General features: G+C 48.2%; 1 protein-coding gene across 1 annotated transcript in view; it reads left to right on the forward strand.

The window, feature by feature from the left end:
* Window positions 1-18995, forward strand: part of LOC140106882 (uncharacterized) — a 47542-nt gene that overhangs the window by 17864 nt on the left and 10683 nt on the right. The window contains exons 6-7 of the mRNA XM_072131506.1: window positions 1241-1386; window positions 1673-1770. Coding sequence (XP_071987607.1) covers window positions 1241-1386; window positions 1673-1770 — 244 coding nt within the window. The remainder of the gene's footprint in view (window positions 1-1240; window positions 1387-1672; window positions 1771-18995) is intronic.

An 18995-nucleotide genomic window follows, 5' to 3' on the forward strand; every position in this document is an offset into this window, starting at 1 on the left:
CGCCATAGCTGGGGGACAGATAGAAGCGCTTTTTCAGGAACGTATCAAGGTCCCCCTCTGTTTTCTTCAATCTCGGGGTGCCAAGTTGGTCTCCGGATTTCCCCATATTTTCGCCGGGTAAGCAGCTAAATTGATAGGACCTTAGCCGCGGGAGCTCACTCTGAAGCGTCCGTCTCTCTCTGTGATCAGCCTCCGACCCCCATCGTGACAAATCTGCTGCGAGTGTTCAGTGTCACAGACGGGGGATTGTTACGCTTTAGAGGAATTGACCTTTGCAGCACATTTCATCATTTAATCCATTGTAAATGTGTAATTTTTGTCCTAAAAAATATATTTTCCTAAAAAAATTACAGTTTCTAAGTTGCACTTCCATGTTGTATAAATCTCTGTAAAACACTTAAAGGGTTAACAGACTTTGTCAAAGTTGTTTTTCCAAATTCGAAAAAATTTATGGCCTGGTCACAAAGTTGAAAACCGGACGCAAGGGGTTAAACCATCAGTTTATTTTTGCAAATGTAAAAAAAAACACAGAACAACATCATTATCCCGCTCCGGCTCTTCCTGCCCCACACATCCTCCTCAGCCAATCAGTGCTGAGATCAAGTGCTGCCCAAACACTTCCATTACTCCTAGATTGTCAGCTCTTGGGCAGAGTAATCTCTGACAGTTACAAGACGGGATGATGTCAGATTGGATTGATTTATGAACAAAGAAACAAAAGGGGATGCACAAACACTGGCCTATACAATAAATGCTTTATTTAAATAATCCATATCAAAAAGATAACAATGAAGACACCACAATGATAAAAACAATAAAAAATGTGACACAATGGCACAATAACTCACACTGGGAGAGGGCACCTGGTCCCAAACCCAGGGAAAACCCCCACCACTAGCTCCAAAGCCCTTCTAGTAACCCCCTACTACTATATTGAATGCATGTAAGGTCCTGGAAATCAAGATGTCGTAGTGTTATACAATACCTCACAGTGGCGCCAAATAAAAAATCGGTATGGTACCAGAGCACAAGAAAAGTAGGTAGATGAGGTAGGCCAGGCGGGGGGAGGGAGGGAGAAGGAGTGTGGGTGGGGGACCCAAACCTCTAAATGGTGTCCAATTGGGTGCACCTGGCCGCACTACACTTAAACATTTCATGCAGTGCCGTTCCCTTCTTTTGTGTATGTAGATTGGATTGATGTGTCTGTGTGGAGATTGTAATCTCTTTCCATTTTCTTTAGGTTTCTGCCCTGAAAATTGGAAACAGTTTGGAAGAAAATGTTTATTCTTTTCAAATGATAAAGAAAATTGGTACACGAGTCATTGGGAATGTATAAACAAAGGCTCCTCCCTGGTGGTGGTACAATCCGAAGATACGGAACTGAAGGTAACGGCTTTATTACAGATGAATGTGCAGAATAGGCAGAAGTCACTCAACTCACTTACTCAAGAAAAAGCTGTAGCCAACTTGTGGTGGAATACAACAGCATTCACTCAGAGCAGGGGGAGGGGCTTGGAGCATTAGGCTGGTCTGGTTGTAGGGGAGCATTGTGGGCGGCACAGACTGACACCTGACATCTCCTGCACCAATCACACATCAGGATCAGGCTGCAGGACGCTTCATGTTGCTCCATGTTTCTTTATCTCATCTTCTTTGTAATTGTCACTTTCAGACGTTTATATCCGAGCAAAAAGAAGATTTCTGGGTTGGAAAAGAACTAAAAGGGAAAAGTAATGATAAAAACTGGGAATGGCCAAAATCCTACACACCGTGAGTCTTTCAAAATTCATTCCATTATCCTCATTGACACAAATTCTGCAAGGACCATAACCATAATGAAGCAGCACCGGAAAAGACGTACAGGCAGCAGTTATATCCTCCAGATACAGGCAGCAGTTATATCCTCCAGATACAGGCAGCAGTTATATCCCTCCAGATACAGGCAGCAGTTATATCCTCCCAGATACAGGCAGCAGTTATATCCTCCAGATACAGGCAGCAGTTATATCCTCCAGATACAGGCAGCAGTTATATCCCTCCAGATACAGGCAGCAGTTATATCCTCCCAGATACAGGCAGCAGTTATATCCTCCAGATACAGGCAGCAGTTATATCCCCCAGATACAGGGAGCAGTTATATCCCCAGATACAGGCAGCAGTTATATCCTCCAGATAGAGGCAGCAGTTATATCCCCCAGATACAGGCAGCAGTTATATCCTCCAGATACAGGCAGCAGTTATATCCCTCCAGATACAGGCAGCAGTTATATCCCTCCAGATACAGGCAGCAGTTATATCCTCCAGATACATACAGCAGTTATATCCCCCAGATACAGGCAGCAGTTATATCCCCCCAGATACAGGCAGCAGTTATATCCCCCAGATACAGGCAGCAGTTATATCCTCCAGATAGAGGCAGCAGTTATATCCTCCCAGATACAGGCAGCAATTATATCCCCCCAGATAGAGGCAGCAGTTATATCCCCCCAGATAGAGGCAGCAGTTATATCCTCCCAGATACAGGCAGCAGTTATATCCTCCCAGATACAGGCAGCAGTTATATCCTCCCAGATACAGGGAGCAGTTATATCCTCCCGATACAGGCAGCAGTTATATCCTCCAGATACAGGCAGCAGTTATATCCCCCAGATACAGGCGGCAGTTATATCCTCCCAGATACAGGCGGCAGTTATATCCTCCCAGATACAGGCAGCAGTTATATCCTCCAGATACAGGCAGCAGTTATATCCCCCAGATACAGGCAGCAGTTATATCCTCCAGATACAGGCAGCAGTTATATCCCCCAGATACAGGCAGCAGGTATATCCCCCCAGATACAGGCAGCAGTTATATCTCCCAGATACAGGCAGCAGTTATATCCCCTAGATACAGGCAGCAGTTATATCCCCCAGATACAGGCAGCAGTTATATCCTCCAGATACAGGCAGCAGTTATATCCCTCCAGATACAGGCAGCAGTTATATCCTCCAGATACAGGCAGCAGTTATATCCCCCAGATACAGGCAGCAGTTATATCCTCCCAGATACAGGCAGCAGTTATATCCTCCAGATACAGGCAGCAGTTATATCTCCCAGATACAGGCAGCAGTTATATCCCCTAGATACAGGCAGCAGTTATATCCCCCAGATACAGGCAGCAGTTATATCCTCCAGATTCAGGCAGCAGTTATATCCTCCAGATACAGGCAGCAGTTATATCCCCCAGATACAGGCAGCAGTTATATCCCTCCAGATACAGGCAGCAGTTATATCCCCCCAGATACAGGCAGCAGTTATATCTCCCAGATACAGGCAGCAGTTATATCCCCCAGATACAGGCAGCAGTTATACCCCCAGATACAGGCAGCAGTTATATCCCCCCAGATACAGGCAGCAGTTATATCCCCCCAGATACAGGCAGCAGTTATATCTCCCCAGATACAGGCAGCAGTTATATCCCCTAGATACAGGCAGCAGTTATATCCCCAGATACAGACAGCAGTTATATCCCCCGGATACAGGCAGCAGTTATATCCTCCAGATACAGGCAGCAGTTATATCCCCCCAGATACAGGCAGCAGTTATATCGCCCAGATACAGGCAGCAGTTACATCCCCCCAGATACAGACAGCAGTTATATCCCCCCAGATACAGGCAGCAGTTATATCCCCCAGATACAGGCAGCAGTTATATCTCCCCAGATACAGGCAGCAGTTATATCTCCTCAGATACAGGCAGCAGTTATATCCCCTAGATACAGGCAGCAGTTATATCCCCCAGATACAGGCAGCAGTTATATCCTCCAGATACAGGCAGCAGTTATATCCCCCAGATACAGGCAGCAGTTATATCCCCCAGATACAGGCAGCAGTTATATCCTCCAGATACAGGCAGCAGTTATATCCCCCAGATACAGGCAGCAGTTATATCCTCCAGATGCAGGCAGCAGTTATATCTCCCAGATACAGGCAGCAGTTATATCCCCTAGATACAGGCAGCAGTTATATCCCCCAGATACAGGCAGCAGTTATATCCTCCAGATACAGGCAGCAGTTATATCCCCCCAGACAAAGGCAGCAGTTATATTCCCCCAGATACAGACAGCAGTTATATCCCCCCAGATACAGGCAGCAGTTATATCCTCCAGATACAGGCAGCAGTTATATCCCCCAGATACAGGCAGCAGTTATATCTCCCAGATACAGGCAGCAGTTATATCCCCCAGATACAGGCAGCAGTTATATCTCCCAGATACAGGCAGCAGTTACATCCCCCCAGATACAGGCAGCAGTTATATCCCCAGATACAGGCAGCAGTTATATCCTCCCAGATACAGGCAGCAGTTATATCCCCAGATACAGGCAGCAGTTATATCCTCCCAGATACAGGCAGCAGTTATATCTCCCCAGATACAGGCAGCAGTTATATCCTCCAGATACAGGCAGCAGTTATATCCCCCAGATACAGGCAGCAGTTATGTCCCCCGGATACAGGCAGCAGTTATATCCCCCGGATACAGGCAGCAGTTATATCCTCCAGATACAGGCAGCAGTTATATCGCCCAGATACAGGCAGCAGTTATTTCCTCCAGATACAGGCAGCAGTTATATCCTCCAGATACAGGCAGCAGGTATATCCCCCAGATACAGGCAGCAGTTATATCCCCCGGATACAGGCAGCAGTTATATCCCCCGGATACAGGCAGCAGTTATATCCTCCAGATACAGGCAGCAGTTATATCCCCAGATACAGGCAGCAGTTATATCATCCCAGATACAGGCAGCAGTTATATCTCCCCAGATACAGGCAGCAGTTATATCATCCCAGATACAGGCAGCAGTTATATCATCCCAGATACAGGCAGCAGTTATATCTCCCCAGATACAGGGAGCAGTTATATCCCCCCAGATAGAGGCAGCAGTTATATCCCCCTAGATACAGGCAGCAGTTATATCCCCCAGATACAGGCAGCAGTTATATCCCCCAGATACAGGCAGCAGTTATATCCCCCGGATACAGGCAGCAGTTATATCCCCCGGATACAGGCAGCAGTTATATCCTCCAGATACAGGCAGCAGTTATATCGCCCAGATACAGGCAGCAGTTATATCTCCCCAGATACAGGCAGCAGTTATATCTCCCCAGATACAGGCAGCAGTTATATCCTCCCAGATACAGGCAGCAGTTACATCCCCCCAGATACAGGCAGCAGTTATATCATCCCAGATACAGGCAGCAGTTATATCCTCCCAGATACAGGCAGCAGTTATATCCCCCCAGATACAGGCAGCAGTTATATCCCCCAGATACAGGCAGCAGTTATATCCTCCAGATACAGGCAGCAGTTATATCCCCCAGATACAGGCAGCAGTTATATCCTCCAGATACAGGCAGCAGTTATATCCCCCCAGATACAGGCAGCAGTTATATCCCCAGATACAGGCAGCAGTTATATCCCCCCAGATACAGGCAGCAGTTATATCCCCCCAGATACAGGCAGCAGTTATATCCCCCAGATACAGGCAGCAGTTATATCCCCCAGATACAGGCAGCAGTTATATCCCCCCAGATACAGGCAGCAGTTATATCCCCAGATACAGGCAGCAGTTATATCATCCCAGATACAGGCAGCAGTTATATCCCCCAGATACAGGCAGCAGTTATATCCCCCAGATACAGGCAGCAGTTATATCATCCCAGATACAGGCAGCAGTTATATCTCCCCAGATACAGGCAGCAGTTATATCCCCCCAGATACAGGCAGCAGTTATATCCCCCAGATACAGGCAGCAGTTATATCATCCCAGATACAGGCAGCAGTTATATCCCCCCAGATACAGGCAGCAGTTATATCCCCCCAGATACAGGCAGCAGTTATATCTCCCCAGATACAGGCAGCAGTTATATCTCCCCAGATACAGGCAGCAGTTATATCATCCCAGATACAGGCAGCAGTTATATCTCCCCAGATACAGGGAGCAGTTATATCCCCCCAGATAGAGGCAGCAGTTATATCCCCCTAGATACAGGCAGCAGTTATATCCCCAGATACAGGCAGCAGTTATATCATCCCAGATACAGGCAGCAGTTATATCTCCCCAGATACAGGCAGCAGTTATATCCCCAGATACAGGCAGAAGTTATATCCTCCAGATACAGGCAACAGTTATATCCCCCCAGATACAGGCAGCAGTTATATCCCCCCAGATACAGGCAGCAGTTATATCTCCCCAGATACAGGCAGCAGTTATATCCCCCCAGATACAGGCAGCAGTTATATCCCCCCAGATACAGGCAGCAGTTATATCCCCCCAGATACAGGCAGCAGTTATATCCTCCAGATACAGGCAGCAGTTATATCCCCCTAGATACAGGCAGCAGTTATATCCCCAGATACAGGCAGCAGTTATATCATCCCAGATACAGGCAGCAGTTATATCTCCCCAGATACAGGCAGCAGTTATATCATCCCAGATACAGGCAGCAGTTATATCATCCCAGATACAGGCAGCAGTTATATCTCCCCAGATACAGGCAGCAGTTATATCATCCCAGATACAGGCAGCAGTTATATCATCCCAGATACAGGCAGCAGTTATATCCCCAGATACAGGCAGCAGTTATATCATCCCAGATACAGGCAGCAGTTATATCTCCCCAGATACAGGCAGCAGTTATATCTCCCCAGATACAGGGAGCAGTTATATCCCCCCAGATAGAGGCAGCAGTTATATCCTCCAGATACAGGCAGCAGTTATATCCTCCCAGATACAGCAAGCAGTTATATCCTCCACATACAGGGAGCAGTTATATCTCACCAGATACCGGCAGCAGTTATATCCCCCCAGATACAGACAGCAGTTATATCCCCCAGATACAGGGAGCAGTTATATCCCCCCAGATAGAGGCAGCAGTTATATCCCCCAGATACAGACAGCAGTTATATCCCCTCAGATACAGACAGCAGTTATATCCCCCAGATACAGGGAGCAGTTATATCCTCCCGATACAGGCAGCAGTTATATCCCCAAGATACAGGCAGCAGTTATATCCCCCCAGATACAGGCAGCAGTTATATCCCCCCAGATACAGGCAGCAGTTATATCCCCCCAGATACAGGCAGCAGTTATATCCCCCCAGATACATGCAGCAGTTATATCCCCCCAGATAGAGGCAGCAGTTATATCCTCCCAGATACAGGCAGCAGTTACATCCCCCAGATACAGACAGCAGTTATATCCCCCAGATACAGGGAGCAGTTATATCCTCCAGATACAGGCAGCAGTTATACCCCCAGATACAGGCAGCAGTTATATCCCCCAGATACAGGCAGCAGTTATATCCCCCCAGATACAGACAGCAGTTATATCCCCCCAGATACAGGCAGCAGTTATATCCTCCCGATACAGGCAGCAGTTATATCCCCCAGATACAGGGAGCAGTTATATATCCCCAGATACAGGCAGCAGTTATATTTTACCAGATACAGGCAGCAGTTATATCCTCAGATACAGGGAGCAGTTATATCCCCCAGATACAGACAGCAGTTATATCCCCCAGATACAGGAAGCAGTTATATCCCCCAGATACAGACAGCAGTTATATCCCCCAGATACAGGAAGCAGTTATATCCCCCAGATACAGGCAGCAGTTATATCCCCCAGATACAGGCAGCAGTTATATCCCCCAGATACAGACAGCAGTTATATCCCCCAGATACAGACAGCAGTTATATCCTCCAGATACAGGCAGCAGTTATATCCCCCAGATACAGACAGCAGTTATATCCCCAGATACAGGCAGCAGTTATATCCCCCCAGATACAGGCAGCAGTTATATCCTCCCAGATACAGGCAACAGTTATAACTCCCAGATACAGGCAGCAGTTATATCCCCCAGATACAGGCAGCAGTTATTTCCCCCAGATACAGGCAGCAGTTATATCCCCCAGATACAGGAATCAGTTATATCCCCCAGATACAGACAGCAGTTACATCCCCCAGATACAGACAGCAGTTATATCCCCCAGATACAGGTAGCAGTTATATCCTCCAGATACAGGCAGCAGTTATATCCTCCCAGATACAGGCAGCAGTTATATCCTCCCGATACAGGCAGCAGTTATATCCCCCCAGATACAGACAGCAGTTATATCCCCCAGATACAGGCAGCAGTTACATCCCCCCAGATACAGGTAGCAGTTATATCCTCCAGATACAGGCAGCAGTTATATCCTCCCAGACACAGGCAGCAGTTACATCCCCCCAGATACAGGTAGCAGTTATATCCTCCAGATACAGGCAGCAGTTATATCCTCCCGATACAGGCAGCAGTTATATCCTCCCGATACAGGCAGCAGTTATATCCCCCAGATACAGGCAGCAGTTATATCCCCCCAGATACAGGCAGCAGTTATATCCTCCCGATACAGGCAGCAGTTATATCCCCCCAGATACAGACAGCAGTTATATCCCCCAGATACAGGCAGCAGTTACATCCCCCCAGATACAGGTAGCAGTTATATCCTCCAGATACAGGCAGCAGTTATATCCTCCCAGATACAGGCAGCAGTTATATCCCCCAGATACAGGCAGCAGTTATATCCCCCAGATACAGGTAGCAGTTATATCCTCCAGATACAGGCAGCAGTTATATCCTCCCAGATACAGGCAGCAGTTATATCCTCCCGATACAGGCAGCAGTTATATCCCCCCAGATACAGACAGCAGTTATATCCCCCAGATACAGGCAGCAGTTACATCCCCCCAGATACAGGTAGCAGTTATATCCTCCAGATACAGGCAGCAGTTATATCCTCCCAGACACAGGCAGCAGTTACATCCCCCCAGATACAGGTAGCAGTTATATCCTCCAGATACAGGCAGCAGTTATATCCTCCCGATACAGGCAGCAGTTATATCCTCCCGATACAGGCAGCAGTTATATCCCCCAGATACAGGCAGCAGTTATATCCCCCCAGATACAGGCAGCAGTTATATCCTCCCGATACAGGCAGCAGTTATATCCCCCCAGATACAGACAGCAGTTATATCCCCCAGATACAGGCAGCAGTTACATCCCCCCAGATACAGGTAGCAGTTATATCCTCCAGATACAGGCAGCAGTTATATCCTCCCAGATACAGGCAGCAGTTATATCCCCCAGATACAGGCAGCAGTTACATCCCCCCAGATACAGACAGCAGTTATATCCTCCCAGATACAGGCAGCAGTTATATCCTCCCGATACAGGCAGCAGTTATATCCCCCAGATACAGACAGCAGTTATATCCCCCAGATACAGGCAGCAGTTATATCCTCTAGATACAGGCAGCAGTTATATCCCCCAGATACAGGCAGCAGTTACATCCCCCCAGATACAGGCAGCAGTTATATCCCCCCAGATACAGGCAGCAGTTATATCCTCCAGATACAGGCAGCAGTTATATCCCCCCAGATACAGGCAGCAGTTATATCCCCCAGATACAGGCAGCAGTTACATCCCCCCAGATACAGGCAGCAGTTATATCCCCCCAGATACAGGCAGCAGTTACATCCCCCCAGACACAGGCAGCAGTTATATCCCCCCAGATACAGGCAGCAGTTATATCCCCCAGATACAGGCAGCAGTTACATCCCCCCAGATACAGGCAGCAGTTACATCCCCCCAGATACAGGCAGCAGTTATATCCCCCCAGATACAGGCAGCAGTTACATCCCCCCAGAAACAGGCAGCAGTTATATCCACCAGATACAGGCAGCAGTTATATCCTCCAGATACAGGCAGCAGTTATATCCTCCAGATACAGGCAGCAGTTATATCCTCCAGATACAGGCAGCAGTTATATCATCCCAGATACAGGCAGCAGTTATATCCCCCAGATACAGGCAGCAGTTATATCCCCCAGATACAGGCAGCAGTTATATCATCCCAGATACAGGCAGCAGTTATATCTCCCCAGATACAGGCAGCAGTTATATCCCTCCAGATACAGGCAGCAGTTATATCCTCCAGATACAGGCAGCAGTTATATCCTCCAGATACAGGCAGCAGTTATATCCAGCCAGATACAGGCAGCAGTTATATCCCTCCAGATACAGGCAGCAGTTATATCCTCCAGATACAGGCAGCAGTTATATCCCCCCAGATACAGGCAGCAGTTATATCCCCCAGATACAGGCAGCAGTTATATCATCCCAGATACAAGCAGCAGTTATATCCCCCCAGATACAGGCAGCAGTTATATCCCCCCAGATACAGGCAGCAGTTATATCTCCCCAGATACAGGCAGCAGTTATATCTCCCCAGATACAGGCAGCAGTTATATCATCCCAGATACAGGCAGCAGTTATATCTCCCCAGATACAGGGAGCAGTTATATCCCCCCAGATAGAGGCAGCAGTTATATCCCCCTAGATACAGGCAGCAGTTATATCCCCAGATACAGGCAGCAGTTATATCATCCCAGATACAGGCAGCAGTTATATCTCCCCAGATACAGGCAGCAGTTATATCCCCCCAGATACAGGCAGCAGTTATATCTCCCCAGATACAGGCAGCAGTTATATCCCCCCAGATACAGGCAGCAGTTATATCCCCCCAGATACAGGCAGCAGTTATATCCCCCCAGATACAGGCAGCAGTTATATCCTCCAGATACAGGCAGCAGTTATATCCCCCTAGATACAGGCAGCAGTTATATCCCCAGATACAGGCAGCAGTTATATCATCCCAGATACAGGCAGCAGTTATATCTCCCCAGATACAGGCAGCAGTTATATCATCCCAGATACAGGCAGCAGTTATATCTCCCCAGATACAGGGAGCAGTTATATCCCCCCAGATAGAGGCAGCAGTTATATCCTCCAGATACAGGCAGCAGTTATATCCTCCCAGATACAGCAAGCAGTTATATCCTCCACATACAGGGAGCAGTTATATCTCACCAGATACCGGCAGCAGTTATATCCCCCCAGATACAGACAGCAGTTATATCCCCCAGATACAGACAGCAGTTATATCCCCTCAGATACAGACAGCAGTTATATCCCCCAGATACAGGGAGCAGTTATATCCTCCCGATACAGGCAGCAGTTATATCCCCAAGATACAGGCAGCAGTTATATCCCCCCAGATACAGGCAGCAGTTATATCCCCCCAGATACAGGCAGCAGTTATATCCCCCCAGATACAGGCAGCAGTTATATCCCCCCAGATACATGCAGCAGTTATATCCCCCCAGATAGAGGCAGCAGTTATATCCTCCCAGATACAGGCAGCAGTTATTTCCCCCAGATACAGGCAGCAGTTATATCTCCCCAAATACAGGCAGCAGTTATATCTCCCCAAATACAGGCAGCAGTTATATCTCCCCAGATACAGACAGCAGTTATATCCTCCAGATACAGGCAGCAGTTATATCCCCCAGATAGAGGCAGCAGTTATATCCCCCAGATACAGGCAGCAGTTATATCCTCCCAGATACAGGCAGCAGTTATATCCCCCCAGATACAGGCAGCAGTTATATCCCCCCAGATACAGGCAGCAGTTATATCCCCCCAGATACAGGCAGCAGTTATATCCTCCCGATACAGGCAGCAGTTATATCCCCCAGATACAGGAATCAGTTATATCCCCCAGATACAGACAGCAGTTACATCCCCCAGATACAGGCAGCAGTTATATCCCCCAGATACAGGTAGCAGTTATATCCTTCAGATACAGGCAGCAGTTATATCCTCCCAGATACAGGCAGCAGTTATATCCTCCCGATACAGGCAGCAGTTATATCCCCCCAGATACAGACAGCAGTTATATCCCCCAGATACAGACAGCAGTTACATCCCCCCAGATACAGGTAGCAGTTATATCCTCCAGATACAGGCAGCAGTTATATCCTCCCGATACAGGCAGCAGTTATATCCTCCCGATACAGGCAGCAGTTATATCCCCCAGATACAGGCAGCAGTTATATCCCCCCAGATACAGGCAGCAGTTATATCCTCCCGATACAGGCAGCAGTTATATCCCCCCAGATACAGACAGCAGTTATATCCCCCAGATACAGGCAGCAGTTACATCCCCCCAGATACAGGTAGCAGTTATATCCTCCAGATACAGGCAGCAGTTATATCCTCCCAGATACAGGCAGCAGTTATATCCCCCAGATACAGGCAGCAGTTACATCCCCCCAGATACAGACAGCAGTTATATCCTCCCAGATACAGGCAGCAGTTATATCCTCCCGATACAGGCAGCAGTTATATCCCCCAGAAACAGACAGCAGTTATATCCCCCAGATACAGGCAGCAGTTATATCCTCCAGAAACAGACAGCAGTTATATATCCCCAGATACAGGCAGCAGTTATATCCTCTAGATACAGGCAGCAGTTATATCCCCCAGATACAGGCAGCAGTTACATCCCCCCAGATACAGGCAGCAGTTATATCCCCCCAGATACAGGCAGCAGTTATATCCTCCAGATACAGGCAGCAGTTATATCCCCCCAGATACAGGCAGCAGTTATATCCCCCAGATACAGGCAGCAGTTACATCCCCCCAGATACAGGCAGCAGTTATATCCCCCCAGATACAGGCAGCAGTTACATCCCCCCAGACACAGGCAGCAGTTATATCCCCCCAGATACAGGCAGCAGTTATATCCCCCAGATACAGGCAGCAGTTACATCCCCCCAGATACAGGCAGCAGTTACATCCCCCCAGATACAGGCAGCAGTTATATCCCCCCAGATACAGGCAGCAGTTACATTCCCCCAGAAACAAGCAGCAGTTATATCCACCAGATACAGGCAGCAGTTATATCCTCCAGATACAGGCAGCAGTTATATCCTCCAGATACAGGCAGCAGTTATATCCTCCAGATACAGGCAGCAGTTATACCCCCAGATACAGGCAGCAGTTATATCCCCCCAGATACAGGCAGCAGTTATATCCCCCAGATACAGGCAGCAGTTATATCCTCCCAGATACAGGCAGCAGTTATATCCCCCAGATACAGGCAGCAGTTATATCCTCCCAGATACAGGCAGCAGTTATATCCCCCCAGATACAGGCAGCAGTTATATCCTCCAGATACAGGCAGCAGTTATATCCACCAGATACAGGCAGCAGTTATATCCCCCAGATACAGGCAGCAGTTATGTCCTCCCAGATACAGGTGGATGTTATATCCTCCAGATACAGGCAGCAATTATATCAACCAGATACAGGCAGCAGTTATATCAACCAGATACAGGCAGCAGTTATATCCTCCCCGATACAGACAGTAGTTATATTCCCTCAGATAGAGTTAGCAGTAATATCCTCCAGATACAGGCAGCAGTTATATCCCCCCCCCAGATACAGGCAGCAGTTATATCCCCCAGATACAGGCAGCAGTTATATCCCCCAGATACAGGCAGCAGTTATATCCCCCCAGATACAGGCAGCAGTTATATCCTCCAGATACAGGCAGCAGTTATATCCCCCCAGATACAGGCAGCAGTTATATCCCCCCCAGATACAGGTAGCAGTTATATCCTACTGATACAGGCAGCAGATATATCCACCCAGATACAGGCAGCAGTTATATCCCCCAGATACAGGAAGCAGTTATATCCTCCAGATACAGGCAGCAGTTATATCCCCCCAGATACAGGCAGCAGTTATATCCCCCCCAGATACAGGTAGCAGTTATATCCTACTGATACAGGCAGCAGATATATCCACCCAGATACAGGCAGCAGGTATATCCCCCCAGATACAGGCAGCAGGTATATCCCCCCAGATACAGGCAGCAGTTATATCCCCCAGATACAGGTGGCAGTTATATCCCCCAGATACACGCAGCATTTATATCCCCCCAGATACAGGCAGAAGTAACATCCCCCAGATACAGGCAGCAGTGATATCCCCCAGATACAGGCAGCAGTTATATCCCCCAGATATAGGCAGCAGTTATATCCCCCCCGATACAGGCAGCAGTTATATCCCCCAGATACAGGCAGCAGTTATATCCTCCAGATACAGGCAGCAGTTATATCCCCCCAGATACAGGCAGCAGTTATATCCTCCAGATACAGGCAGCAGTTATATCCCCCCAGATACAGGCAGCAGTTATATCCCCCCAGATACAGGCAGCAGTTATATCCTCCCAGATACAGGCAGCAGTTTTCTCCCCCAGATACAGGCAGCAGTTATACCCCCAGATACAGGCAGCAGTTATATCCTCCCAGATACAGGTGGCAGTTATATCCTCCCAGATACAGGCAGCAGTTACATCCCCCCAGATACAGGCAGCAGTTATATCCTCCCAGATACAGGCAGCAGTTATATCCTCCAGATTCAGGCAGCAGTTATACCCCCAGATACAGGCAGCAGTTATATCCCCCCAGATACAGGCAGCAGTTATATCCTCCAGATACAGGCAGCAGTTATACCCCCAGATACAGGTAGCAGTTATATCCCCCCAGATACAGGCAGCAGTTATATCCTCCAGATACAGGCAGCAGTTATATCCCCCAGATACAGGCAGCAGTTATATCCCTCCAGATACAGGCAGCAGTTATTTCCCCCAGATACAGGCAGCAGTTGTATCGCCCAGATACCGAAGGCAGTTATATTCCCCAGATACAGGCAGCAGTTATATCCTCCAGATACAGGCAGCAGTTATATCCTCCAGATACAGGCAGCAGTTATATCCTCCCGATACAGGGAGCAGTTATATCCTCCCAGATACCGGCAGCAGTTATATCCTCCAGATACAGGCAGCAGTTATATCCTCCAGATTTAGGCAGCAGTTATACCGCCAGATACAGGCAGCAGTTATATCCCCCCAGATACAGGCAGCAGTTATATCCTCCAGATACAGGCAGCAGTTATATCCTCCAGATACAGGCAGCAGTTATATCCTCCCGATACAGGGAGCAGTTATATCCTCCCAGATACCGGCAGCAGTTATATCCTCCCAGATACAGGCAGCAGTTATATCCTCCAGATTTAGGCAGCAGTTATACCGCCAGATACAGGCAGCAGTTATATCCCCCCAGATACAGGCAGCAGTTATATCCTCCAGATACAGGCAGCAGATATACCCCCAGATACAGGCAGCAGTTATACCCCCAGATACAGGCAGCAGTTATATCCCCAGATACTTGCAGCAGTTATATCCCCCCAGAAACAGGCAGCAGTTATATCCCCCAGATACAGGCAGCAGTTATATCAACCAGATACAGGCAGCAGTTATACCCCCAGATACAGGCAGCAGTAACATCCCCCCAGATACAGGCAGCAGTTATATCCCCCAGATACAGGCAGCAGTTATATCCCTCCAGATACAGGCAGCAGTTATATCCCCCAGATACAGGCAGCAGTTGTATCCCCCAGATACCGGCAGCAGTTATATCCTCCAGATACAGGCAGCAGTTATATCTCCCCAGAAACAGGCAGCAGTTATATCCTCCCAGATACAGGCAGCAGTTATATCCTCCAGATACAGGCAGCAGTTATATCCACCAGATACAGGCAGCAGTTATATCCCCCCAGATACAGGCAGCAGTTATATCCTCCAGATACAGGCAGCAGTTATATCCTCCCAGATACAGGCAGCAGTTATATCCCCCCAGATACAAGCAGCAGTTATATCTTCCCAGATACAGGCAGCAGTTATATCCCCCCCAGATACAGGCAGCAGTTATATCCCCCAGATACAGGCAGCAGTTATATCCCCAGATACAGGCAGCAGTTATATCCCCCAGATACAGGCAGCAGTTATATCCTCCAGATACAGGCAGCAGTTATATCCTCCAGATACAGGCAGCAGGTATATCCTCCCAGATACAGGCAGCAGTTATATCCCCCCAGATACAGGAAGCAGTTATATCCCCAGATACAGGCAGCAGTTATATCCCCCAGATACAGGCAGCAGTTATATCCTCCAGATACAGGCAGCAGTTATATCCTCCAGATACAGGCAGCAGGTATATCCTCCCAGATACAGGCAGCAGTTATATCCCCCCAGATACAGGCAGCAGTTATATCCCCCCAGATACAGGCAGCAGTTATATCCCCAGATACAGGCAGCAGTTATATCCCCCAGATACAGGCAGCAGTTATATCCTCCAGATACAGGCAGCAGTTATATCCCCCAGACACAGGCAGCAGTTATATCCCCCAGATACAGGCAGCAGTTATATCCCCCCAGATACAGGCAGCAGTTATATCCCCCAGATAGAGGCAGCAGTTATATCCTCCAGATACAGGCAGCAGGTATATCCCCCCAGATACAGGCAGAAGTAACATCCCCCCAGATAGAGGCAGCAGTTATATCCCCCAGATACAGGCAGCAGTTATATCCTCCCAGATACAGGCAGCAGTTATATCCCCCAGACACAGGCAGCAGTTATATCCCCCAGATACAGGCAGCAGTTATATCCCCCCAGATACAGGCAGCAGTTATATCCCCCAGATAGAGGCAGCAGTTATATCCTCCAGATACAGGCAGCAGGTATATCCCCCCAGATACAGGCAGAAGTAACATCCCCCCAGATAGAGGCAGCAGTTATATCCCCCAGATACAGGCAGCAGTTATATCCTCCCAGATACAGGCAGAAGTTATATCCCCCCAGATTGAGGCAGCAGTTATATCCCCCAGATACAGGCAGCAGTTATATCCTCCCAGATACAGGGAGCAGTTATATTCCCCCAGATACAGGAAGCAGTTATATCCCCCCCAGATACAGGTAGCAGTTATATCCTACTGATACAGGCAGCAGATATATCCACCCAGATACAGGCAGCAGTTATATCCTCCAGATACAGGCAGCAGTTATATCCTCCCAGATACAGGCAGCAGTTATATCCCCCCAGATACAGGCAGCAGTTATATTCCCCCAGATACAGGCAGCAGTTATATCCCCCCAGATACAGGCAGCAGTTATATTCCCCCAGATACAGGCAGCAGTTATTTCCCCCAGATACAGGCAGCAGTTATATCCCCCCAGATACAGGCAGCAGTTATATCCTCCCAGATACAGGCAGCAGTTATATCCTCCAGATACAGGCAGCAGTTATATCTCCCCAGATACAGGCAGCAATTCTATCCTCCAGATACAGGCAGCAGTTATATTCCCTCAGATACAGGCAGCAGTTATATCCCCCCAGATACAGGCAGCAGTTATATCCCCCAGATACAGGCAGCAGTTGTATCCCCCAGATACCGGCAGCAGTTATATCCCCCAGATACAGGCAGCAGTTATATCCTCCCAGATACAGGCAGCAGTTATATCCTCCAGATACAGGCAGCAGTTACATCCCCCCAGATACAGGCAGCAGTTATATCCTCCAGATACAGGCAGCAGTTATATCCCCAGATACAGGCAGCAGTTATATCCCCCAGATACAGGCAGCAGTTATATCCCCCCAGATACAGGCAGCAGTTATATCCCCCCAGATACAGGCAGCAGTTATATCCCCAGATACAGGCAGCAGTTATATCCTCCAGATACAGGCAGCAGTTATATCCTCCAGATTCAGGCAGCAGTTATACCCCCAGATACAGGCAGCAGTTATATCCCCCCAGATACAGGCAGCAATTATATTCCCCCAGATACAGGGAGCAGTTATATCCCCCAGATAGAGGCAGCAGTTATATCCCCCAGATACAGACAGCAGTTATATCCTCCCAGATACAGGCAGCAGTTATATCCTCCAGATACAGGCAGCAGTTACATCCCCCCAGATACAGGCAGCAGTTATATCCTCCAGATACAGGCAGCAGTTATATCCCCAGATACAGGCAGCAGTTATATCCCCCAGATACAGGCAGCAGTTATATCCCCCCAGATACAGGCAGCAGTTATATCCCCCCAGATACAGGCAGCAGTTATATCCCCAGATACAGGCAGCAGTTATATCCTCCAGATACAGGCAGCAGTTATATCCTCCAGATTCAGGCAGCAGTTATACCCCCAGATACAGGCAGCAGTTATATCCCCCCAGATACAGGCAGCAATTATATTCCCCCAGATACAGGCAGCAGTAACATCCCCCCAGATACAGGCAGCAGTTATATCCTCCAGATACAGGCAGCAGTTATATCCTCCAGATACAGGCAGCAGTTATATCAACCAGATACAGGCAGCAGTTATATCATCCCAGATACAGGCAGCAGTTATATCATCCCAGATACAGGCAGCAGTTATATCCTCCCAGATACAGGCAGCAGTTATATCCTCCAGATACAGGCAGCAGTTATATCCCCCCAGAAACAGGCAGCAGTTATATTCCCTCAGATACAGGCAGCAGTTATATCCCCCCAGATACAGGCAGCAGTTATATCCCCCAGATACAGGCAGCAGTTGTATTCCCCCAGATACAGGCAGCAGTTATATCCCCCAGATACAGGCAGCAGTTATATCCCCCCAGATACAGGCAGCAGTTATATCCTCCAGATACAGGCAGCAGTTATATACCCCAGATACAGGCAGCAGTTATATCCTCCAGATACAGGCAGCAGTTATATCCTCCAGATTCAGGCAGCAGTTATACCCCCAGATACAGGCAGCAGTTATATCCCCCCAGATACAGGCAGCAATTATATTCCCCCAGATACAGGCAGCAGTAACATCCCCCCAGATACAGGCAGCAGTTATATCCTCCAGATACAGGCAGCAGTTATATCAACCAGATACAGGCAGCAGTTATATCATCCCAGATACAGGCAGCAGTTATATCATCCCAGATACAGGCAGCAGTTATATCCTCCCAGATACAGGCAGCAGTTATATCCTTCAGATACAGGCAGCAGTTATATCCCCCCAGAAACAGGCAGCAGTTATATTCCCTCAGATACAGGCAGCAGTTATATCCCCCAGATACAGGCAGCAGTTGTATTCCCCCAGATACAGGCAGCAGTTATATCCCCCAGATACAGGCAGCAGTTATATCCCCCCAGATACAGGCAGCAGTTATATCCTCCAGATACAGGCAGCAGTT

This window comes from Engystomops pustulosus, unplaced genomic scaffold (genome assembly GCF_040894005.1).
Source record: "Engystomops pustulosus unplaced genomic scaffold, aEngPut4.maternal MAT_SCAFFOLD_48, whole genome shotgun sequence".
NCBI classification, from domain to species: Eukaryota; Metazoa; Chordata; class Amphibia; order Anura; family Leptodactylidae; genus Engystomops; species Engystomops pustulosus.